This window comes from Lichenostomus cassidix, chromosome 20 (genome assembly GCF_008360975.1).
Source record: "Lichenostomus cassidix isolate B80296 chromosome 20, HeHo_3.0, whole genome shotgun sequence".
Taxonomy (NCBI): Eukaryota; Metazoa; Chordata; class Aves; order Passeriformes; family Meliphagidae; genus Lichenostomus; species Lichenostomus cassidix.
Window position 1 is genome coordinate 11588580 of NC_139500.1, and position 23779 is coordinate 11612358.

The following is a 23779-nucleotide window of genomic DNA, read 5'->3' on the forward strand; positions in this document are numbered from 1 at the left end:
TGTGCCCTGTCTATCTTTGCAGGACACGGCGTGCGACTGCAGCTCCCAGTCCCTCACCTCCTGCTTTGCCCGGCCGTCCCGCTCCGCGGTCCGCCACTCCCCCTCCAAGTGCAAACTGCACCCCGCGGAGCCCCCCAGGGCAGAGGAGAAGCTGGGGGCCTCGAGTGAGTGAGGACGGGGGGCCGGGGGACGCAGCGAGCCTGCCATCCACTGTCCCGCCGGAAGAGCGCCCGCGCTGAGCCCGCAGGGCCCCTCTCGGAGGCGGCGCGGGCGCATCTGTCTCCTAAACGTCCCCTCGGTCCCGGGGACGCTTACGAAGCAGATGTGGAGCCGGAGGCCGCCGGTAGCCCCGGGGTGCGCAGGGACATCCCGCCAGGGTGGCTGCGGCACCTCCCGCCCGCGCAGAGACTCGCCGTGCCGGCACCGGGGGGGTCCTGGCCGGTGCTGCCGCGCCGGGAACATCAGACCCCGCTGTGCCGAGGGCTCACGGGCACTGAGAAGGGAGAGCAGCCAGGGGAGGCTGCTCGTGTCGAAGGGAGGGCCGGGGGCTGTAGGGAAGCACTGGCCGAGGGGTGACGCCACGCTGGCCCCATGGATGGAGGGCGCTGGCTTGGCTGCTGCCTGCCCTGCCTGGGTCGGGTGCATCTGCCAGCATCCTGCCAGCCCCGATTGCGGCGCGGTTGCATCAGCCACGGGGCCGCGTGTGTGTGCTTCCCTGGCAGGAAGGAGGCGGGAGGCTCCCTGTGGTCACCCAGCCTGGGCTGGCTGGGGGTGCCTCCCTGGCCCCCCTCCTGCTCTGGGGGTGCTGCTGAGGCCCTTGGCTGCTGGGAAGGGTCCGGGTGCTGCTCGGGCTCCTCCAGCTGCAGAGCTGGGGTTGCTGGGTGCACAGCATGGGGAGAGGTGGCCTTGTGCCTCTGTGTGTGTGTGTGTGCACATCCCCTGCCCCGAGGGGCTGTGGTGCCCCTGCCTTGCACCCACCTCCCTGCTTGGGGCCACTTGTAGTTATTTCTCCTCCAAGTGCTGAATATACATATTTCTCTTTTTTTTTTTTTTCTCTTTTTCTTTTTTTTTTTTTGTCCACTTCTGGCTCTGCCCAACTCCGGACAGCCTGCAATGTAAAACCAAGTGCATTTTAAAAATACCGAAATGAGCTACATTGGAGAGGCACCAATTGGATTAAGAGATTGTGGGTTGGGAGGCTGCAGCGTGGCCCGCGGTCTGCGCCGCACGTCCCTCTGTCACCACCACAAAAAGCCTTACCCGGGGAGGGAGGGGGCAGCAGCCACAGCCCCCACAGCAGTGCAGAGCTCCTGGGGCTGGGGGACTGCAACCCAGCCCCACACAGAGCAGCCTTGGTGCCTCTGTGCAGCTCCAGGAGAGAACAGATTTCTGAGACAGCTGCCTGACCTATTTCCAAGCTGCCTGCCAGGGGCCAGGCAGGGATTCACCCAGATGGAGCTGCTTGCAGGTGCCTGGGGATCCATGCATTGCTCTGGGGCTGTGTGCCTTGTTCTGGGGGCTCTGTGCATTGATCCAGGAGCTCTGTGCATTGCTCCGAGGGCTCTGCATTGCTCAGGAGCTCCATATGCTGCTCCAGGGGCTCTGTGCATTGCTCCAAGAGCTCTGTGCATTGCTCCAGGGGCTCCATACACTGCTCCAAGGGCTCTGCATTGCTCCAAGGGCTCTGTACACTGCTCCAGGAGCTCCATGCAGTGCTCCAGGGGCTCTGTACACTGCTCCAGGAGCTCCATGCACTGCTCCAGGGGTTCTGTGCACTGCTCCAAGGGCTCTGTGCATTGCTCTGGAGCTCTGTACACTGCTTCCAGGGCCTCTGCACATTGTCATCTTGCAGTTTCTCTTAAGAGCTGCCGGTGCTGCCGAGGCTGCTGCCCTCTCCCGTCCAGCCGCTCACTGCCCGCAGCAGCTGCTGCATCACTGCCACGTCGCAGCCTCCGTCAGCACCTCGGCGACGGCCACTCACTGCCTGTGTCTCTGGACACACCAGCATCAGCCAGGGCCCAGCAGGCCCAGCACCGATGGCCTTTTGCTCCTGCGGAGCCTGGCCGGCCCCACGGGGACCCTCGTCACCCGGGTGGGGGACACTCAGGGCAGGTGCTGCCCACCCTCACCAGCAGCTGGGGCCAGGCTGTGTCCCTGCCTGCCACGGAGGAGTCGGGTCCAGCACTGCCACGGGCAATCTCCTGCTGTACATAGATCCTTTCGGGGTGGTTTTTAGCATTTTCATGGATAATCGGGGGTTTTGGTTTGGTTTGGTTTGGTTTTTTTAAAAGACTCTCTACTTTTGGAATGTGGTTTCTCATTTTTACAACTGCCTTTTAATTATTTGTAATATTGGTCAGTTCTGTCTTACTCTGTAAATAGCGGTGCTGGGCATTTCCCAGGGGGGCTGAGTGAGGCCGGCAAAAAAATTGTGGGGAAAATTTGCTTAAAGTGTGGAGGTGTCTGATTCTACTCCAGCCTCTGCACAGACTGTGCCCCTGCCCTTCCCACATGCCAGTGCCCAGCCTGGGGTGAAACCCGAGGTATTTTGGGCAAAGCCACGCTTGCCCCTGCCCCATCCTCCTGCTTCCTCTCACCAGCCCATGCCAAGGTTGCATGAAGGGCACCTTCTGCCCCGATGACAGGCTCCCTGCCCACCCCATCCTGCACCCCTGTGTCATGCCTGCTTGTTGTGTGCTGAATAAAGGCCCTGCAACCCCTCAGCCCCACCCTTGGTGCTGCCTTCCCGTGCTGTGGTGGGGGTACTGTGCTGCCTGTCCTGTCTGGGGTGGTGCTGCTGTGGAGGGAGGTGGGGTGATGAGATCCTATCCCTCTGTCCCTGCCATCCTGCCTGCTGCCCAGCCCACACAGGGTGTCCCATCGTCTCATCACCCACCTGTGTGTCCCTGACAGCATCCCCATGTGCTGACCCCAGCTGTGCCACACCACCAGGGCTCCTTGTCATCGTCCATGGGTCCTCCATGGCCTCACTGCCAGTGCTGTCACCCCACACCAGGCTCCTGTCAGCTTTGCCTTGTCCTTGTGATGCTGGTGTTTCTCATGGCTCTGCTGTCCCATCCCAGCCTGCACACAGAGCACACATCCCCCTTCCCATCACTGCCCATGGCTTCCTGCCCCTCGATTGGACTTGACGATCTTAGAGATCTTTTCCAGCCTTAATGCTTCTGTGATTCTCTTATCACCTGCTGGTCCCAGCCTCCCCCCAAGGCTCACTCCATTAAACTGTCCCACCCCGTGTTTCTCCATCATCCCAAATCCAAAATCCACTCTTCCTTCTTTTGCTCCTCCATCATCCTTCCTGTCCCATCCCTTTCATGCCTTCTCTTTGATCCCCTGTGTTCCATCCCTCTTTATTCTGCTCTTTCATCACCCACCTAACCCAACCCAGCTCTCCTTCCTATGCTCCATCATTCACCATATCCCATGCCTTTTCCTGTGTATCTCCTTCTTTTATGTCTCACCCCTTCCCTCCTTCATGTGCTGTCACCCTCTGTGTCCCATCCCTCCCTGCCACCCTCCTCCATCTCCCACCAGGTCTCATCCTTCCTTTCTATGCTCCTCAATCAACCACCATGCCATGTTCCTCCTTCTTGTCCTCCTGCATTGTGTTCCATCCTTTATTGTGCTCCGCTGTCACCACCTCTAGTCCCTCACTGTCTTCCCCACTCCCTTCACATCCCATCCTTCTTTCATGCTCCTTCCAGAGTGTGCTGTCCTAAACTATCCCACCCCTCCCTGCCATGCTGAGCTCCTCCATTACCTGCCATGTTCCCTTCCACCCTCTTGTGCTCCTGTAACCTACACTGCATCCTATCCCTCCTTGTTCTCCTCCATCACCCACCACTTCCCATCCCTCCTTCCTGTGTTCCTCCATTGCCCTCCATATCCCACTGTCCAGTCTTCCTGCCACACTTTCATCTCACCTGCTCCTGCTTCATCCACCACATTCCATTCCTTATCTTCATTCACCCCCCCCACCATCTTCTCAGGTCTTCTCTTCCCTCATCTCCACCCTGTCCCACCCATCCTTGCCCTGCTTTTCCTTTCAGATTCAAGTGATCACACCTTTTCTTCAGCTCTCACCATCACTGTCCTCTACATCTTACCATCAGCCTGTTCCTGCATATCCTCCCACCTTCACCCCAACATATTTCAACCTCCTCATCTTCTCTACCTTTCTTCATCCTCTTCTCTCTTCCTATCTCCTCTCTCAACATCCTTCACTTCTCCATCCCAAAATCCACCCTCACCTCCCACCATTTCACCATCCTTTCAACTGCCAATATCACCCTAATTTGCCTCACCTCCCCATTTCCAACCCCCTCTTTGTGCCGCTCCATTTCCCAGCATTTTCTCATTCATCCTCTAACATTGCCCTCCAGTCTTTGTCTTCTGTCCCCCAAATGTCTCTCCATCCCTCCTGTCATCCTTGTCCATCTCCCAGTCTCCTCATCCCTCCTCATCATCTTCATCCCCCCTCCATCCTTGTTCTCCACTACCTGCCACCTAATCTCTCCTTGTTTTCCATTTGTCCACCTTCTTCATCCTCTACTTCCCACCGTCCTCCATCCCTCCCCAAGCCCCACACCACCCACTATTCACCTGTTCTTCCTCACCCTCCACTTCCTACCATCTGCCCAGTCTCCTCATCCTCCTCTCTTTTCCTCATCATTGTCCTTTCCACCATCTTCCATCTCATACTTCTTCCTCCACCTCAGTCCTTCCTGTGATCTCTCACTTCTCATCATTCCCCATCCTTTTTCCTGCTGTTTCACCTCTTGCCTTGTCCCTCTCACACTTGGCCTCTGGCTCACCATCCTCTGTCATTTGCCTCCCACAGTGTCCCTGTTTCTCCTCATGCTCCTCCACCTCTCCCCACCTTCCTATCCCTCTTTATTCTCTAAGTGTCCCACCTACCCCTCAGATTTCCCTCTCCACCCCTCCTTGACCTTCCTGACATCACAGCTCCCTCTCTAACTGTCCTTATATTGTCCATCTCCTAACTCCATCCTGACTTCTAGTCTTCTCCCAGCCTGACCTCTCCCACTCATCCTCCTCCATCTTCCCTGCACTTTTCTACTCCCAGCAAATCTTACTCCAGCTGCAATTTTCTGCTTCTCTTCCTGCTTCTCCTGCCTTACATCCCATCCCTTACCAACCCAGGAAAGCCACTACCAGCTCAGCCACCCGATGCAAGCAGGAAGGGCCCTTCCTGACATCAGGAAACACTTCTCCCTAGGGCTGGTGCAGCTGGAACTGGTAATGGGGGAAAGGGGATGATCTCCGCCCTTGGAAGGCTTCAATAACTCAGCCAGATAAAGTCACCAATGTCCTGATTTAACATTAGCAATAACTAATGTGGAACATGGAGCTCGACTAGATTCCTCTGGGATCACTTCAAGCAGTGAAGGATTTCAAAGGGGGGTGAGAAAGGCCAGGAATGGTTTGGAATGCACTGCTTGGGATGCTGCAGGACATGAGGAACTATCCCTGCCACTTCCAGCTGCTCCATGGTGCTCAAGCAGACCCATCACACACTGCTCCAGCAGGACCATCCCATGCTCCACAAGGACCATCTCACCCTGCTCCAGCAGGACCACCCAGCAGGACCATTCCATGCTGCTCAAGCAGGACCATCCCACTCTGCTTGATCAGCAGCACTCCAAACTGCTCAAGCAGGACCTCTCCAGGCTGCTTGAGCAGGATCATCCAATGTAGCTGGAACAGACTCTTCCCATGTCACCCAAGCAGGACCACTCCAGACTGTTCAAGCAGGACTATTCCGAGGCTGCTTGAGTACCATGGGCCAGGCCAAAGTGGCTTCCTGAAAAAACTGCCAGCTCCCAGGCCAGGGAGCAATCCCTGAAATGTCCTCTCAGACCCAAGAGGCAGGGATCTTTCATCATCTTTGTTTTCCTCCCCTCAGGCTGGGCTCTGCAGGGCCACAGCCATCCCCTTCCAACAGCCTTATGGCTGCTCTAGGGCACAAGGCTGCTGACACTGCTGCCAGGGGAGGGCAGGTCTCCTCTCCATCCCGAGGGAGCTCCAAACCCAGAGGGACCTGCAGGGCCTTTTCGGAGCATCCCATGTCACTCACGCACAAGGGCCAGCCAGCCTCGCTTCACCTCAGACTCTGCCTTGCAATGTTGGAGGCTCTCAGCCATCCCATGGAGGGGACAATGCCCTTTCCTAGGGGATGTGGCTGAGGGACTGTCACACTGCAACGCAGGGACAGGGCAACCAGTGTCTTTATGGGGTGGGGGTGACATTTGTAAAGCATTCCTGCCCACATGCCTTCCTGGCTGGTAAATCTGGGGGAGGGTGGAGGGAATTTGCTACCTGTGTTAGGAACTAGCTGAACTTAACGTGTCTCCCCAAGCTGGATTTCTTATTCCAAATGTCCAAACTGTTGTATATTGTACTGGGATTTTTACATTGAATTATTGTAGAAAACAAAAATTTAAATCAAGTCCGTTAAAAAATAAACATTAAAAATCTCTATGAAAAAATAAACACGAGCTTGACTCCAAGTCCTCTTCTTACACGTGTCGGAGCAGGGATGTGTCTCCAGCGGTGGCTTTCCAGCGTGAGACCACACCACCCTCTGGTGTCAGCACCGACCTCAGCTCCAGCTGTGTCCCTTTGCTCCCAGCTCTGCCGGGCTGCCAGCGCATCGTTGCACCGCCCCAAATCCTGCTCGCTCGGAGCACATCCAACCCCTATCCCAGCGCAAGGACATCCCTGCATGCTGTGGGGTGGGACGTGGAAACAGAAGCAGAAGGAAGCCAGAAGGAAGCAAAGCAAGAGCAGAGCAGAGCTGCTTGGTTGGGTGCTGTCATCACCCTCCCAGCCCCACGGGGTGCCACTTCCCGAGCCGCCGGAGTGTGGGATGTGCTCCTGTGTCCACACACCCACTCCCTGGACATGGCCGAGCCTGACCCAGAGCTATCCCTTCCTGCTCAATAAAACAGGGACAGAAGAAGGCAGCCACGTTTATGGGTGTGCAAGGACACGCTGTGAAGGCTAGTGACAGCTCACATGGGGAAGCTGTTTATTAAACCACAATCTCCTTTACGTTCTGCTGATGAAGGCACTGCCTCTCCTCAGCCGCTTCCCTTCCTCTGCAGCCCAGGCTTCCAACAAATCTCTCATCGACCTGGCCCCCTCCCCCAGAATGAAAATTGCACCAGCTGGCAGAGCCCAAGTAAACAAACGAGCCACTGTGAGAGGAGAGAGCATCTTTATAAGTTAATTGGCCCCATCCAAGAGTCAGACAGACATTTTCCTGTGGATAGATCGCTCAAGAAGCTCAGGCAAACAGAACTAATATGTCTCCTGGGTTTGATTTATAAGCCTGATTGCATTACTAGCTCATCTCCATATAAAATGATTATGAATATATTGTCTGTACTCTGCAGAGGGCTAAATTACCAGGCTCTGATATGCATCAGCTACTCCTTGAAGCTTAAAATCCCCTGAAATTCAGAGCTCTCTCCCAGTGACAGCAGGGGTAGAAAGGAAGCAGCTGAGGCTTGATCCTTGTTTTCAGCACAACCTGGCCTGTTTTAACACCCCGATTAAGCCGCGGCTGGAGGGAAGGAGCAGCTTGAGCCAAAGGGCTGTGGAGCAGGGAAGTGCCGGAACCCAGAGCCAAGTGTATTGGTATTGAGCAGTTACATTTACAAACAAAGGAGCTGATAACTCCCAGCAGGACTGAAGGGCTCTTATCACGGCGCTGATTAAAATTTTCTCTGCAGCCAGCGACGAGGGGGAGTGTCCTCAGCCAGGAGACAGTGCAGCCCGGTGTTTAACCCTGTTGATGCTGAGTGCTGATTCATTCAGCACAAGTGAAGGGCTGCCCAGCCTGGCCATGTGCTGCAAATTAGTCCAGAAAGCCCCAGCAGGAAGATCCACAGCCTGGTCACATCCTCCTGCTCCATCTCCTGTGCCTCTCACTCCATCTCACCCCTGCTCTACAGGACTCAGGAGCTTTTGCTGTTGTCACTTGTGATTCCTTCCAGATCCTTTGCTCTTTTGTTGTGCACCTCAATTCTCTGTCCTTGCCTGCAGTTAAAGAAAATTTTCCCTTTTCTCTGCAGGATATTCTGATAAAACCTCCTACTGCCTCTGGCATGGCCACGGAATGCATAAACTTGTTTATGCTGTGGCATATTCACCAACAGTAAAGTCCATGATAAAAAGATGCACTTTCTGATTACCATCACTGACAGCTGGTGAATCGGCCTCACCAGGCTCTGGTCCAGGCTCCATGTCCAGGAGATGCTCTGGGAGGAGTGGACCCACAGTGAGAGAGGAGGTGTCTCTCCTCCAGACAAGCCCATGAGCCTCAGCCATCAGCCTGGTACCTCGGTGTTGCTCACACACCTCTGTGCCTTGCTGGGTTCCTTCCTCCACTGCTGTGGGTTGCATCCTTCCTGCCTGATACTCTCAGGGATTTGCATGAACAGGGATGTGATTCCCACACTTTTATTGGCAATAAGGCCAGTCAGAAGGCAATGCCCCGTGTCCCCACTTAGAGCCCCCAGGTAAGTCACCTGCTCACCAGGAGCCCAAATTAGCACAAGTTTCCCACTTGAGCCTGCCTCCTGCTCACCCCATCAGGATCAGAAGGTCTGAGGTGGACAGAACAGTTCACAGTTTCCTGTTTCTTTCCCCTACAACCACCATCTCCAGGACTAAGGTCTTTCATACCAGGGAAGATGTGGTGAAAGGTCCCACCATAGCTGCAGAGCTGCTGTGGGTGCTTCACTAGAGAAGCTGTTTCCAGAGTATCCCAAGTTTTCTAGAAGCTGTTTTCCAGAGTATCCCAGTGTGAACAAGACAACAACACACGTCCTGGCCATTATCTTCTTTTGCACCCTCTGAGTCTCTACAAGAGACCTTAATATACACTTATGCTTACACTTTAAGTACTTTTATTCCTTTATAGGAAGAGGAAATAAAGGGCCTAAACTGCAGCTGATTTTCCAGGACTGCCTGGCGAGTGAGGAGAGCTGACAGCCAAGCTCAGAGCAAACCCTGCTGCCTCCAGCCCCACCACACAGCAGCTCCCAGGGCAGGAGCCCAGCTGGATGCAAACTACCCTGGAGTGGAGGAGCTGGAGCAGCAAAGCATGGTCACACAGCATGGTCCCTTTCCCTAGATCAAGTAAAATCACCGAGGAAAACCTGGAGATATAAATAAAGTGTTCAAGGACAGGCTGGACAGGGCTTGGAACAACCTGGTCTAGTGGAAGGTGTCCCTGTCCATGGCAGGGGGGTGGAATGAGATGAGTTTTAAGCTCTCTTCCAACCCAAAGCTCTCCATGATTCCGTGGTTTTTCAGCTGTTAGACACTGAAATGAAGATGTGAGGAGGGCTGTGTTTGTGCCACAGGGGTCTGTCTGGCTGATGGTACCACCTCTCTGGTTCACAACCCTGCACGCAGCTGCTTGGAGAGTTACTGGAAGAGGAGAGAGCTTGGGAAAACAATAAGAGGCTATTTGGAATTTTCTGCTTTGCAAGTGCTTTCTGAGAGGAGATGCACCATCTTGCCATCAGGCAGCTCCCTGGGCCACAGCTGGGGACAGCTGCAGCACAACAACGAAATTCCCTGGATGCAGGGGCTCAGGCTGGACAATGCTGGATGAAGGACAGCCGTGGGGCTGGTGGGACATGGTGCTGCTCCAGCCTCGTGGGTCAGAATGTCCTGCACATGCAAGCAACAGTTGCTGGACAGAAATCATGCTGTCACTGAGGCTGGAGGGGAATTTCAGCCAGACAAATCACCAAGAGAAAAAGCCAATGAGAAGGGAAGCAGAGGGTGCCTCCCAGATCTGCAAACCACCTCTTCACCGGCTCTGGGACTCTGTCCTGTGACAGTGAGAGTGACAAAGCCCTTTCCCAGCACTGGGGTGAATGACAGCCCCCTTCCTGGCACTTAGGGGGACAGAGGGCTTGTTAGAGAGCTGCTGGTAAATCCAAAATCCCTGGGACACAACCTGCTAGAAATAAAGGCTGGCAACTCATAACAGAAAATTTTCAGCTTGAGGTGGCTTCTGAAGGACATGAGAAGTGCTGGGTTTGTTCCACTTCTCAGGAGAGGATCAGAGTGATATCCAGTTGGGGTTGTTAAAGGATGTGCCAAGTGTACCCAGAAATTCATGGGGCTGTGCCTGGGCCATCTATCCAAGAGGAGTGCTGGAGCAATTCCCATAGCTCCTGAGGAGCTTGAAAAATACCCGTCAGGGTAAAAAAGCCAAAGTGCCTTTTTCTTTAAAAACCTCCGCTTTTTGTAATAGGGAACTTGGAGGTAACAATACTGCTGGTTGGAGAAGGAAAAATCTTGCAGGATTTGGCTGTATCCTTACTGGTCTAGCAACAGAGACAGCCTGGGCTCAGAAACTGGAGATCCCAGGCTGAAAGTCCAATAAGGAATATGCTAAAATTGTGTATCTGAATGGATGTGGACTTGTGCTGGACACTTCACCTTCATCCATGTGGTTTACTAGTAGAGACTGAGACCTGCACATTGATGTTCCTGTGACTTTTTGTTTGGTTGGTTGGGTTTTTTTGTTAATAACAATGAAATTAATAATATGAGTCCACATTGCAGCTTTCCAGGACAGGGATTTTATACTACATGGCTGAGGAAGCTTTGTTACATGTGCCACACGTGTGGTGTGAGGGTGGCTGACTGATTTGGGGTGTAAATCCTGCTGAGCTCATGTCAGAGGTGTGTAGAGAGTATCTCTGGAGTGATACTGTCCATAGGACACAACCTATGAAGGTAGATACCACCTGAACTACTCCTGGGTTTCACCTCCAAGTAAACCAGTTGTGTCCTCCTAATTGGAGTCACAGAAGAATCTTTGCCCCCGAGCAGTGTGGGCAGGCAGCAAACTAACACCAGAGCAGGGAGCTGCAGCACAGGTGTGCCCTTCAAATCTAGGGAGCATCTTCAATGGAAAATACACACCAGCACTGCTGCTTTTGTCTCTTTCTGGCCTCTTTGCTGATGAGAACATTGGTTGGAGTGACAGATGATGGTCACCAGTCCACAGGTTTATGTCTCCTCCAGCCTACAGCATGGCAACACTCCCAAGGAGTGTACAAAACTGTGGAAAACCCAAGGATACCAGAGTAGGCAGTACCTGCTCACTGACACTGTGCCAACTTCAAGTTTATGGACTTTAATCTTTTGAGTGCTCCTTGGCCCTGGCCCAAGCCAGCACTGAATTCCCAGGGCAGGTGGCTCCCTGGGCACAGCAGTGCTTTGCTCCAAGGGGTGATATTCCCCAATGGAGAAGGGGAATTTGAGGTTTTGGCAGCGTGCCTAGGAAATAACATCTTGGCAGGCAATGTTATCAGGGCCGTTGGGCAGTTGGGCTCCATGCAGGGAATGTTAACGATCGGGATGACAATGGGTCTGCTGTGGGAGGTACAACCACAGGCAACTCCTGCCTCTAAGACCAGACTCTTGCAATCATGTTGGTCCCTGGGAGACCCCAGCTCCAGCCTCCTACTCCAGTGGACATGGTTACTCAGGGGCTTATCTTGTTGGATTTTGTCTGTGTCTAAGGACTGTGACACTGCTGCCACCCTGTTCCAGCATTTGACTGCCTTCTTGGTGAAAAAAAAAAGTAAAAAAAAATGTTTAATTTCTCACTACCTCGAAAGAGCTGTACCATTTTTTTGCAGGAGGAAGGTGCTCAGTGACCTGGCGGAGCTCACTGTGCTCACAGAGCTCAGCGGAGGGGAAGTGGAGGGTCGCGAATCCAAACGAAAGTTGTTTTCCGCAGGGGGACAAGGCATGGAGCGTGGCCATGGTGACCATGGCTTGTGCTGGGGCTGGTGAAGGAGGATCTCACGGGTGGCACCCTGCGCTGCTCCCTGGCCTGGCAAAGTGGCAGGGACCGGCACGGAGGGGACACGGCTCCTGCTGACCAGGGAGAGGTGGCTGACAGGGCAGCACTGCTACATGGGGACACTGCTGGCATGGGGGACAGGCTGATGGTGGAGGACAGGGAGCCATGGGTTGACAAGGACCACCACTGACAGCGGGACATGGCTGATAGAGGGACAGCCCTGACAGGGGTCACCGCAGAAGGAGGGGACATGGCCGGCAGGGGGACACTGCCAGAGGGGCCATGACTGACAGTGAAACACCGCTAGTGGGGGACACACGGCTGACAGGGGGGACACGGTGGGCAGGGGAACATGGCTGCAGGGTGACCTGTCTCCTAGAGAGACACAGAGACACGGCTGAGAGGGGGACACCGCTGACACGGGACAGCACCGCCACAGCAACACCACCCGCACAGGGACCAGCACTGCCACAGAGGTACCCACTGCCAGAGGACATGCCTGACAGGGGCCACCGCTGACACGGGACAGCGCTGGCACAGGGACACGGCAGACAGGGCCGGCCCTGACCCAGGGACACTGCTGTCACGCTGACCCCGCCGGCAGCACAGCCCCAGCGGAACATGGCCGCCGCCCCGCTCCGCTCCCCGTGAGGGCGGGCCGTGCCCGCCGTGCCCGCCCCCGGCTCGGCGCGGAGCGGCGGCTGAGCGGGGCTGGGCGGCCCCCGCCCGCGCACAGCCCCGGCACCCCGCCATGGTGCAGCCGGGGGAGCAGGCCCGGCTCTACCCGCCGCGGCCCGAGCTGCTGCCCGCGGCCCACGTCCCCTCGCTGCCCCACTACCAGCGGCTGTACCAGCGCTCCGTGGAGGAGCCGCACGGTGAGCGGGGCCGGGGCCGGGGCTGCGGGGCGGCGGCTGCCCGGGCCCTCCGGGCTGCCCGCGGGGCTGTGGGGAGCCCTCCGCCAACCCCCGCGTGTGGGGTGCTCAGGGGGTGCCCTTGGTGTCCCCGGTGTTACCGTAACCGGTGTCACCTCCCTCATCCCCGTTTCCCTCATCCTCGCTTTCCTCACTCCCGTTTCCCTCATTCCCGCTTCCCTCATCCCTGCTTCCCTTATCCTTGCTTCTCATCTCCGTTTCCCTCTCACGAGCTCCGGCGCCCGCTGCCTTTGCAGAATTTTGGGGGGACATCGCCAAAGAGTTCTACTGGAAGCGTCAGCACACGGGACCCTTCCTGAAGTACAACTTCGATGTGACCAAGGGGAAGATCTTCATCGAGTGGATGAAAGGAGCGACCACCAACATCTGCTACAACCTCCTGGACAGAAATGTCAATGAGAAGAAGCTTGGGGACAAAGTTGCTTTTTATTGGTAAGTTTCTGTTTTTATTGTAATGGAGAAGGTGTGTAAATATCACGCTAAAGTGATACAGTGTCGGTTTCTACTGAGGTGAATGAAAGCATAAAACCTGAGAGGGGCTGATCTTTAGATAGGTTCAGCACGTGTTTGCTTGCAGTGTCCTTGGGAAGAGCTGTGCCGGGAAGCTTCTCTGCCCTTCCCGGGAAGCTTCTCTGCCCTTCCTGGGATGCGCTGAAGTGCCCGGCATAGCAGTGAAGAACGTCTGACTCCCAGCTTTGCCTTCGCAGTTGTACCTGCTGAGAGCTCGGAGTGGTCAGACGGGAGTCAGGCAGGTGCCACTGCTCCCTGGTGAAGGAGGTAGATGTGGATAGAGACACGGCGTGAGGAACAGCCAACATCTGACGGCTTAGAGCTAATAAACCCCATTATCTCCTGTGTTTATGTTTTGCGGGTCTGGCAAGTTTCCACTCCCGTGGCAGAAAGGTTCTCCTAATACCTGTGCTTGTTTGTAGATTCCTTGTGGTGCTTTCAGAAAGACTGTCTTCTCTACCTTTGGGAAGAAAAGTTACTTCCAGCCCTATCTGGAGTATGTTTGTGGTTTTTTATCAAAGTAGTTACTAGTGTTAAAACCTATGTTATGAAAACCTTAATTTTCATATTGATGCAAAGTAGGTTTCACTGGTGATGTCCGAGCTCCAGAAGTAATGCTACCCTGCTGAACTAGCTCAGCTGGCACCACAGCTGTGTTCCCAGACAGAGCTGTGCTTGGCTCTCCTGTGCATTTTGCTGTTTCCCTTGAACTGATATTTATGTTACCTGGCTATGACTGTATGTGGTAGGGCAGAAGCACAATTAAATGTGCCCCATGTTAGGGATGCAGTAACTCATTGGGATATGGTGAGAGCTTTCAGCAGAGCTGATGGAGAAATCTTACTGTCATTGCAATAAAAATATCAGATGGCCTAAGTGATTTACTGTGCAGCTGAAAGTCCCCCTGAGTCACCTGGTGTAAAGTTGACTGCAATTCACCCCACTGCAGAAAGGAACATGGTTATACCAGTGTGGCTGTGGCTGTAAAATTTGGTTCAGAGGGTTTCTAGAGTTTCTCTCCATAGCCCTTCTGCTTCAGTGAAAGAATTGCACACATTGCCTAGCAGATAATCATATTGATAAAGCACAGGTGAAATGCTGGAAAGTGTTTACTTCCCTCCTAGTTAAATATATTCTCTTGCTCATGTAAAATGCAAAATGACTGCAGGTTCTGAATGAAAACGCTGCTGTAAACTCATTCAGGTAAAGGTGTGCCAGCAAACAAAGCCATTTGGCAGCCAGTGCTGGCCTTGTGCTGGTGTTTATGGAGGGACTGGGTTCTTCTTGAAATAAATCTTTGTGTGACAGCGAGGCAGCAGCCTACGGCTTTAATTTGGGCTTGATGAACATTTTTCTTGTTGGTTATTCTGGCAGCCTGTGTGGGGATATTTGCAATGCTGAGCAAAGCTTGGAGTGGATATTTGAATGGTGGGTGGCTGTCAGTCGTGGTGTTCACAGTGCTAAAAAATAGTCTGTCTTCCTTCTTAGCAGCGAGTTTCCCCTGACTGTTTTGGGCTAAACTCTCCTAGTGTGGCTCTGTCACAAGTGACCTGGCAGTGCTGTGTGGGGATGCCAATGGGAGGGATGGAAAGAGTCATGCTGGATGTGGCATGTGTGGCACTGAGGACTTGAGAAAGCTGGGCTGGGGGCTGCATCTCATAAAATAACTCCTCTCCAGGCACGTGCTTCTCTTCAAAACAAAACAATAATTAATTGCTGTCATCTTGTCCTCTCACATTTTGTATTTAACACTCTGGAACAAGCCTGGCTCCCTAAAGCACTTGAGATTTGTCACACTGTATGAAAAATCAAAAAAGAAATTAAAGCCTCTGAAAGCTGAAGAGGTTTTTATTTTTAAATGCCTGAGCTACTTGATTGCTTCTAAGAAAGTCTGTAGCCTGCTAGATGGGCAAGGTGCTGAACTTATACCAAGGCTCGGTTGACTGTCCAGCTCTGAGAGCTCTGAAAAGATGCAGGACCATGGTCTTTGCTTTCAGAGAGAGAAATTAGGGAAAAGTTGAATAATGGTTGGAGGCATTGCTGAGTAATGTGAGAAGTAATGTGTCCTGACAAAACTCACAACTGCTGGCTCTGGCTGTCTCCAGTCTTGCATGGATGAGAAGCAGCGAGCAGCTCATCTGGATTTGTTACAGGCAAGCTGCTCTAAAGGTTCCTGCACCACCAGCAGTCCAGGACTGCCCAAATTGGCTCCACTCAGAGGGTCTAATCCCAAGCCACATGGAATTGCATTTTCAGCACAAAGGGCAGTACATGGGATTGCCTAATGCTGCAGAACTTGTACATAGGTGACAGTCACTGTCGTGGTGTCATCCTCCTGGTGCTGTTAGGACTGTGTAGTTCAAAATGGCCATCCTGGGTTGGTAGGAAATGTGGATTTTTCCCTATTGCCTGTTTCACTATGATATCTTGAGCTGCTTGCGAATGTTACAAATATTTCTGGTTTTGCTGCTTCTGATTCCTCTTTCTCTGCTTGGTATTGCTGATGTGGCCTAAAAAAAGGAACAGAAGCTCCAGGAAATGCTTCTGATAAAGTGCTGCTCTCAAAAGTGAAATCTCTTTCATAATGGTGTGGAAAGGCTGAGGTCACTAACAGTGGCTGCTGTGCAGTTGGGTACCTGTGGTGACTCTTGCAGGGGAAATGGACTGGACCAGCTACTGGGACACTGAGGGGACTTGCAGCAGTGCTGAGGACTTTGTGATGGGTGGTTAATTAGGGCAGGAGCACAGTATTCCTTCACCCTGCTGTAGACATGCCTAGGCCACTTGGACAGCCCTCTAGTTCAGTGCTGAAGTGTCTGTTAATAATCTCATATAAACTTCAGCCTGGGCAGCCTGTGGAGGTAAAAATATAACCAGGTGGGAATTTAAAAAAAAAACCAAAACCAACACCTATTGCAAAACTCTCTAATGGGACCCCAGGGTGTGAAAGTACTTGGATGAGGCCTGACCTGTGTGTAACCTGTGCCTCTGTTTCTCAAACCAGTTCCCCCAGCTCCAGTGCTGGTGGTTCCTGGTGGGACCAAGGGACAGGGGAAGGATGTAGAGTTTTGTTTTTAGAATTCCTACAGCCAACGTGATGGGGCTTGGCAGGGTGCTCCTGGCTTCTGCCATCTCTGGGAGAGTGTATTAATTTTCTGCTTTCTTGTATTGGCATATGACAAAACACTCTAGAAAGAAGCAATAAAGGCAGTAAAGGCTGCCAGAGTTTACTTCAGCTTTATTTAACAAAAGAATTAGTGCTTATGGTTCTTCTTCTGGGCCTAGAAAAAACAGGACATACAAATATAAAATGAGGAGGTGTGGTTTGTTTGGTTTGGGTTTCTTTATATGATTTTACTTTAAAATGTAATAATGGATTTAGGGCCTTGTAGTGGTGAGGTTTCTTCCAATAAAACTTTCTATAAGAAAAACCCAACAACTAGGAGAACATGTTGGAAAAAAAATAAAAGAAACAAACCAAACCACCCCACACATCTGTCATATGCACAGATGCTGTGGCTGAGGATGCTGGCTGTTAACATCCAGCCTTTCCAAGTGCTTGATTGGAGTCAGCTTCATGATGCACTTGGCTCTGCTGCTCCCACTGGCTTCAGGGTTTTGGGGTATCCTGTATCAAACTGACCCTTCAATTCTTTGGTAACTTCCTGCATGACTTGTTTGGAGCACATCCCTAAATCACACAGTTTGTTCAAAGAACAAAATTCACCTCTGGGAAGGTTGCTTGTACTGATCCACACTTGGCCAGTGCCTGGTTTGGTTCATGCCCACAGCATTACCCAGGCTCAGCACAGCTCCTTTTCTGGTGGGGATTTTCTGTGGGAAAAGGGGTGACCCCACTCAGCCCTTTCTGGGGTGCATCCTCAGCAATCCATGTCATCTCCCTGTTGTGTGTGCTGAGGGATAGGTTGCTGGTTTTGGCAGATTAATATTATTATTATTTTGAAAGCACCGCTGAGCAGTACAATGCTCTTCTTCTGGAAATCAGGGACATTATGTGCACCTAAAATAGGTAATAAATTACATTGAATGTGTTAGAGTTTTATGAAGCTGTAAATCTTGTATCTTCTTCAAGGGCAATGATAGTTGCAGATTCTGTCACAGAGAGTGTAGCTCATTTCTGGTGGGCTTTGTGACATCTGCCAGCGTGGGAGGGGGTAACAAAATTAGATGCTTCAGACAGCATTTCTCATCCTTCGAAACGGGAGCATCCCTGCCTCGTGGGGCCCTCCCTGACTGAGCTGTGTGAGTAGTGCTGGAGTGGGAGTGAGGGGAGCATCAACAGAAACATGGTATTAAAACAGAGAGTACGGGGAGTAGTGGAGTAGCTCAGACATGTCCAAGCCATGTGCTTTCCTGCCTTCTTTGAAATGCTTCCTCTCCCAGGTCTAGGGCAGTCACCAAGCAGTGTGGTTAGTGCTCTGCAGTACTGCAGGCAGCCACTGTGGTTGGACACTCATATATAAATACCAACTGGGACAGGAGGGACTCATAGCTTCTCCTCAGGTGTAGCTCCCTGACTTTTCTCCATAGGTGGATGGAGTCTCCAACTTCAACTGTGAGCTGTTTAGAACAAGGTCATGATGGGCTTAAAATTAAATTCATGTAGCTGCTCTAATTGTCTTACTGTGGGTTTGGTTGTGGATGAGATAAGAAGGTGGTGCTGCGCCAAGGCAGCATGGTGATGCCTGCTTAAGGGTTTGGGGTTCTCACTTTGGTCTGAGGGGCTGGAAAACACAGGGGTCATGGTCTAAAACTTGTTTCCAAGGGCTCTGTGTGTGTGCTGAGACCCATTTTCTTCTGTCATGTCTCGAAGTTCTCCTCTCCCGAGCATTTCTGTTGATGTGCTGCATCCTCCATCCTCTTCATTACTAGTGAAATCTCTGAGGTAGTTCCCAAGTGAGCAGTTGTGCCAGAGGGATGAAATAAATATCTGAGAACAGCAAACTACCTCCTCAGGCATGTATGGGGTGTGCTTTCCTGGCTGCTGTGAGTCAGCAGGTTGAGCACCACATGCACAGAGGCACTGGAAATTATTTTCCCATTCCAGAGGCTGACTTGAAAGCAGAACGTGACTCATCGCTGTCAGGTACACTTGCTGGTTTGCAGGGAGATGCTGGGAAAGGTGATCAGTTTGATGTTTTGGGGATTTCAAGCCCCATTCCTTCTCTGCAGTGCCTTTTCTATCCCAGGATGCCAGGGCAGGAGCAGGGAGCTAGTGAGTGCTCTGAGCCTTGTGCTGCTCTGCTCTGCAGTCAAGGCAGGAGAGGGACAGGTATTAAAGGTTGGTGCCTGCTTGATTACCCAGTGCCTGTGCTCTCCTTTGGTTTTGCCCATTCAGAGGCACCCCTGGATTTGTGCCATGGGAGGATGTCCCATATTATTGAAGATTTTCTCTGGAAATAGTTTTTACTGAGCTCAAATAACACATAATCTTGCTCCTGGAGATAGTGAGATTTTTCTTCTCTGTTCAGAAAGAAGGAACTCAGGCAGCACTTGATTGGTTGCTCCAGAGGAGTGGGGAGAGGGGTTGTTTAACCTCTCCTGCTTGGGAGAGCAGCTCAGCTGCCTTGAATCAGGGGAGCAGCTTTCATTTGGTTTTGTTGGATCTGTTTGTTCCCAACCTTTTGCTCAGAAACCTTTGGTAGTTGCTACTGGCAGGGATACAACATCCATCTATATAAATGTAAGGGAATATCCAGGAAGTATTTGAGCAGATAAACAAGTGGGATGCCCATAAGTGCCCAGGATTAGATGGCATGTGCCCCAGATGGGGGCAGGAACTTGAATGTGGAATTGCATAGATGCTGGCCAGGGTATGCTGGTGGTGTTTGCAAAGGGCTGCCATGCCAAGGGCTGGGATGTTGCCAGTTCCTCTTTGCTCAGAGAGGGCAATGAAGGGGGTCCTGGGAACCTGTAAATCTGACTTGCATCCCTAGTAGAACACAATGAGCATGAACCAGTGCAGGCTGCTGGGAGGTGGTGGAGCTGCTTGCAGACCTGCTGGATACAGCTCTTTTCAGACCACCTTTGGGAGGTTTCCCACAAAAAGTTGTTCAAGAAAGTAATTCAAGTGTGAATGGAAGAATGATGTTTTTATGGAGCTGGTTTAGCCTTGCCCTTTGCATCCTCACTTTCAGTGGTCACTGTTCAGAGTCAGCAGCAGGTCTGCCAAGGACAGTGTTGAAACAGAGCTGCTGGTGGTGGCTGGGCTCACGTGCTCCAGTCACAGCATCTCCTGCTGCTGCTCCTGGAGGCAAAACATCAGCCCTGCTTCTGACCCAACGTGGCACTTTGGTTTTAGTCTAAGAGGCTCTGGGCTGAGCTGCTGTGAACACAAGTGCAGTGCTGCTGTGTAAATGACACCAGTGACAGCTTTTGTGTTCTTAATTAGTACTTCTCCCCTGTGCTGCTCATTGCTCTGACAGAGGCTCTTGCTCTGTAGATTCAGTGCAAGGGATTTAATAACTTTTCACAAATTTCTGCTTACGCCCTTACCCAAAAATGTTGTTTTATACACTGTCCCATGCTGCCTTTCTGCATGGCTCTGGGGGTGTGGTTGTACAATAACTACCTGGGGCAGTATGAGGGGTGTGTGTGCACACACGATGGCACCTGGATTTTCTCATGTCTGTGAAACTTTTGTCTCCTTTTGCTGGCATCTATTACAGGCAACTGGATCTGTTTTAAGAATACTTGATTACTGTAGGGAGGGGCACCATGGTTGTGCAATGATGGCATATTGCAAATATTGGCAGGAGATTTGAAACTTGTGGTGGATAAATGGAATTCGTGGACGGAGAGGTTGGTGAACTTCTGTATGGATTCAGGACACGGAAGATCAGAGCCTTCAGTTTGCTCACTGGACTAGAAAACTTGATTATTTTAGCTGTGTGAATGGCTTGTGTGTTCTTCTCTGGCACTCTGGTGTGAATGGAGCAGCAGTGGACAAGGATTCGGGCTCCACGTGGATGAGACTTGCTCCAAGTAGGGGACAAAACGCTCAGGCTTTGCCAAAAGTGTGTGAGTGGGTGCTTGTTCCAAGCGTGGCATTTTTCTGGTGGGCTGTTGCATTTGCTGCGCCTGGTGGACTCTCTGTGCCCAGAGCTGCTGGGCTGAAGTGTTGATGGCCAGAGGTTTCACAAGAGCTTTGCCTCCCCCCTTTTGCAGCAGGGTTTCAGTTCTCTCTTTGCATTTCTGCACATCACTTGTGAATGTCGAAATGAGGTGCGGTAGCAAATCGTGAGCCCTGGCAGTTTTCCATGAATTCATTTTCATAGATGTCACCTCCCTTCTTCTGGGGAATCCCTCAAGGAAGTTGAAGGCCTTCCTAGTTGCTTTGTTACACCTGGCTACCTACCTGATAGTGCCCAGAGAAGCTGTGGCTGCCCCTGGATCCCTGGCAGTGTCCAAGGCCAGGTTGGACAGGGCTTGGAGCAACCTGGGATAGTGGAAGGTGTCCCTGCCCTTGAAACCAGATGGTCTTTAAGGTCCCTTCCAACCCAGACCATTCATTCTACGATTCATTCAGTGTCAGAGAAGCATGTTTTCCATTCCTGTTGCCACTGACTATCTTGTAAGAGATATTCCTTAGGTAACAGTCCAGAGGTGACACCTGGTGATTACTTCTGGAGGTTCATGATGCATGAAGTTGAAATGTCCACCAAAAATCTGATTATAAGACTTATTTCCTGCCATGACCTTTATGGATATTGTTTGAGCCTCCATTGAAATTGCCTCGCCTGGCTTTCTGTGTTTCTAGAAGCTCTTCATAATTTGGCAGAATGTTCCAGCCAGACATGCAGCTATTTCCCAAAATGGGGCATTTCCCAGCTGCAGATGGCTTGTTGATTATTTTACTTACAGAAGCTTCACCCAGGGTCTGTTCCACAGCCCAACTGTAAATTGTTTAAACAAGGAATCAGCTGTTTTGCACTGAACATAAGGCCTACTCCCATTGGACTGGTAAAAATAGTCCATGCTCCTTTGAAAACCTCACTGATGGTAAACATCTAAAATGTTTCCTTTCATATCAAACTCTCACATTCTTCTGCAGCATTCAGTGGGTTTGTCTTGTGGGGTCACAAGTGCTGGCTGAGGGCAGCCAAACTCTCTGACGTGCTGGGTGAGTCTTGCACATGACTACTTTTGCAACGCTATGTAATCATTTTGTTTATAGAAAAGTAATTAAAATTTGCTGAAAAGAACCTCTCCCCTAAAAAAATGAGGCAAAAAGCTGTCATTTTTCTTCATTGGCTGTGCTCTTGTGTTTTAAAGTACTTCAGAAAGTAAGAGCTAGAGTTAATACTTCTCCTCTTGACTTGATGGTTACTCAGTGTCAAGCATGTAGGGAAATTGTCTGAGAATCCCACTGCCTGAAAAAGGGGGCTTGAGGTAGAGTTTAGGGCATAGCCTGGCATGAGTGGGATAACTGGAGGGAATTTTGGCAGGTTGATAGATAAAGAGTGGTTTTGGGGCAGTGTCCACCTCCAGCTGGGCTCTGTGGTGTAGGATCACTCAGGGTATGGTAAAGTGAACAGTGGCTGGGCTGCACAGAATAAATATTATTTCTTTAGATGCCTCTGGTATTTGTTCAGCTTCTGGAAGGCTGCAAATACAAAGAGTAGCTGGGAATGTAATTAATGAGAAGGAAGGACAGAAAGATGGATGGGGTTTTCCTATGGGACAGTAGCAACCATGCAGGGTGTTGGGTGTTTGCTTTGTAGGCTGTGTTTCCATATAGGTATTTTTAAAGGTGATTAGAGGACTGATGCCTTGATTGAAGAGCAGATGGTGTCTCTGTAGAAATAAGCTCTGTTTTAGCTGTTCTGTAAAATGCACAGTGACAGTGCCTGTGTTGGAGTCAGTTGGGACTACCTCCAGGCTGGAGAGGATGGGGCTGGGGCTGAACACGGAACATTGTGCCCTGCAGACCACAGGCCTCCTGCTTTGACACAGCCAGTTTGGCTTTCTCTACAGCAATAGGAACCCCTTCATCCCAGGTACACAGTCAGCTAAGTTGGCATTGTTTGGCTCAGAGATGGATTTGAGAGCAGAGCTTTGTTGGGCCTTACCTAAGTGTAGGGGGGACACTGGAGGGGAAACTTGATGGATGGTTTTAATTCAGTTGTCAGAGTTAACTGTGTGGGTTTAGGAGATGATGGTATTAAACTGGTAAAATTCTTCTTTTCCCTGGGCTTTCTGCTCCCAGGTTTTCTCAACAATGTTCTCTCAGTGCTGCCAAATATTTCTGAACACACTCTGAAAACCTTTTCACCAGCCCCTCCCAAGCTGAGCTCTGTCATTACACAACTTCTTCTTTCTTGATCCATGTTGTGACGCAAGGAGACTTGAGCATGGTGATGGTGGGGTTGAGCTTTCTGGGGAACCTGTTGCTCAAGAAACCTCAGGCTTCCCAGAACTCCTTTGGGAATTTTACATTACTGTGGTGGGAGATGGTGACATTAAGCATGGGCAGGACTGGGCAGTCTGCCCTGTTATTATGAAATATTCTCATGGAGGTTTTATTGCAGACCTGCTGCAGACTCATCTGCTTGTGCAGTTAAGGGCATTTCCATATTGAACAATCCATACAAGTACAAGAATTTTTTTCTAATGAAAGACTGTCTTTTTCTGATTATCTTGCACAGCTGGTGTCCCCAGAATTCACATTTCCATGTAATCTATTATCTCAAAAACACATTTAAAAGGCTGTCTTTACTCAAGTGCTGTTCCTCTCTCAAGTGGCATAAGCAAGGCTGGGGCGGAGGAAGAAATCCTATTTTTGTCTGTTTTGGTTGCTGCTGTTCTTGAAAAACCAAGATATGTCCAGGCAGCCCCTTTTCAGGCAGCAGTTTTTGGGGCTGTCCTAAGAAGAGCCGAGGCCAAGGGGTGGCAGGAGGTGTGTGAGCAGCTGACACCATGGTGGCCGAGCACGCCTGGGGCTCTCGCTGCCCATGCAGCTCACACGTGAGCACATTCCCCACATGGCAGGAGCCTGGCTCAGCCCAGCTCTGCCTGGCATTTTGGCTGCTCTAATTCTGGATGTGGAATGGATCAGGGAGCCATGAGTCCTCCTGGCCGCCCCTGGTGACCTTGCACGTGAAGAGCTGTCACCACAGCAGGAGAATTCCTTCCTTTACCTTCTACCCTGCACTGAGGACAGGCTGCTGGTGAAGCAGGAGCTGGAGAGCTCTCATGCTGCATTTGGTCCCACGCTTAGGAGGGATTTTGGGCTCTGAGCATGTTTTAGTTTAGATGGCAACAGAGATGGTGGACATTCCCACAGTCCCCATCTCTGCTCTACTGGAGTCACACAATCACAGAATTAACTAGGTTGGAGAAGACCTTTGCAATCATTGAGTCTCTCTGTGGTTCCCCACTGTGAATTGAATTCCCAAATTCTTCCTGTGACATGGCATCATCTGGTAAA

The 23779-nt window shown here is 51.5% G+C and overlaps 2 protein-coding genes across 5 annotated transcripts in view; both read left to right on the top strand.

The window, feature by feature from the left end:
* Window positions 1-6534, top strand: part of MTCL2 (microtubule crosslinking factor 2) — a 29675-nt gene extending 23141 nt beyond the window's left edge. For all 3 annotated transcript variants that reach the window (XM_085079554.1, XM_085079556.1, XM_085079555.1), the window contains exons 15-16: window positions 23-164; window positions 1108-6534. In XM_085079554.1, the coding sequence (XP_084935680.1) occupies window positions 23-164; window positions 1108-1136 (171 nt within the window). In that variant the 3' untranslated portion in view covers window positions 1137-6534. The remainder of the gene's footprint in view (window positions 1-22; window positions 165-1107) is intronic.
* Window positions 6535-12559: 6025 nt separating this feature from the next.
* Window positions 12560-23779, top strand: part of ACSS2 (acyl-CoA synthetase short chain family member 2) — a 31145-nt gene continuing 19925 nt past the window's right edge. The window contains exons 1-2 of one of the 2 annotated variants that reach the window (XM_085079606.1): window positions 12560-12762; window positions 13056-13251. In XM_085079606.1, coding sequence (XP_084935732.1) covers window positions 12639-12762; window positions 13056-13251 — 320 coding nt within the window. In that variant the 5' untranslated portion in view covers window positions 12560-12638. The remainder of the gene's footprint in view (window positions 12763-13055; window positions 13252-23779) is intronic. The other variant, XM_085079607.1, reaches the window with a different exon arrangement.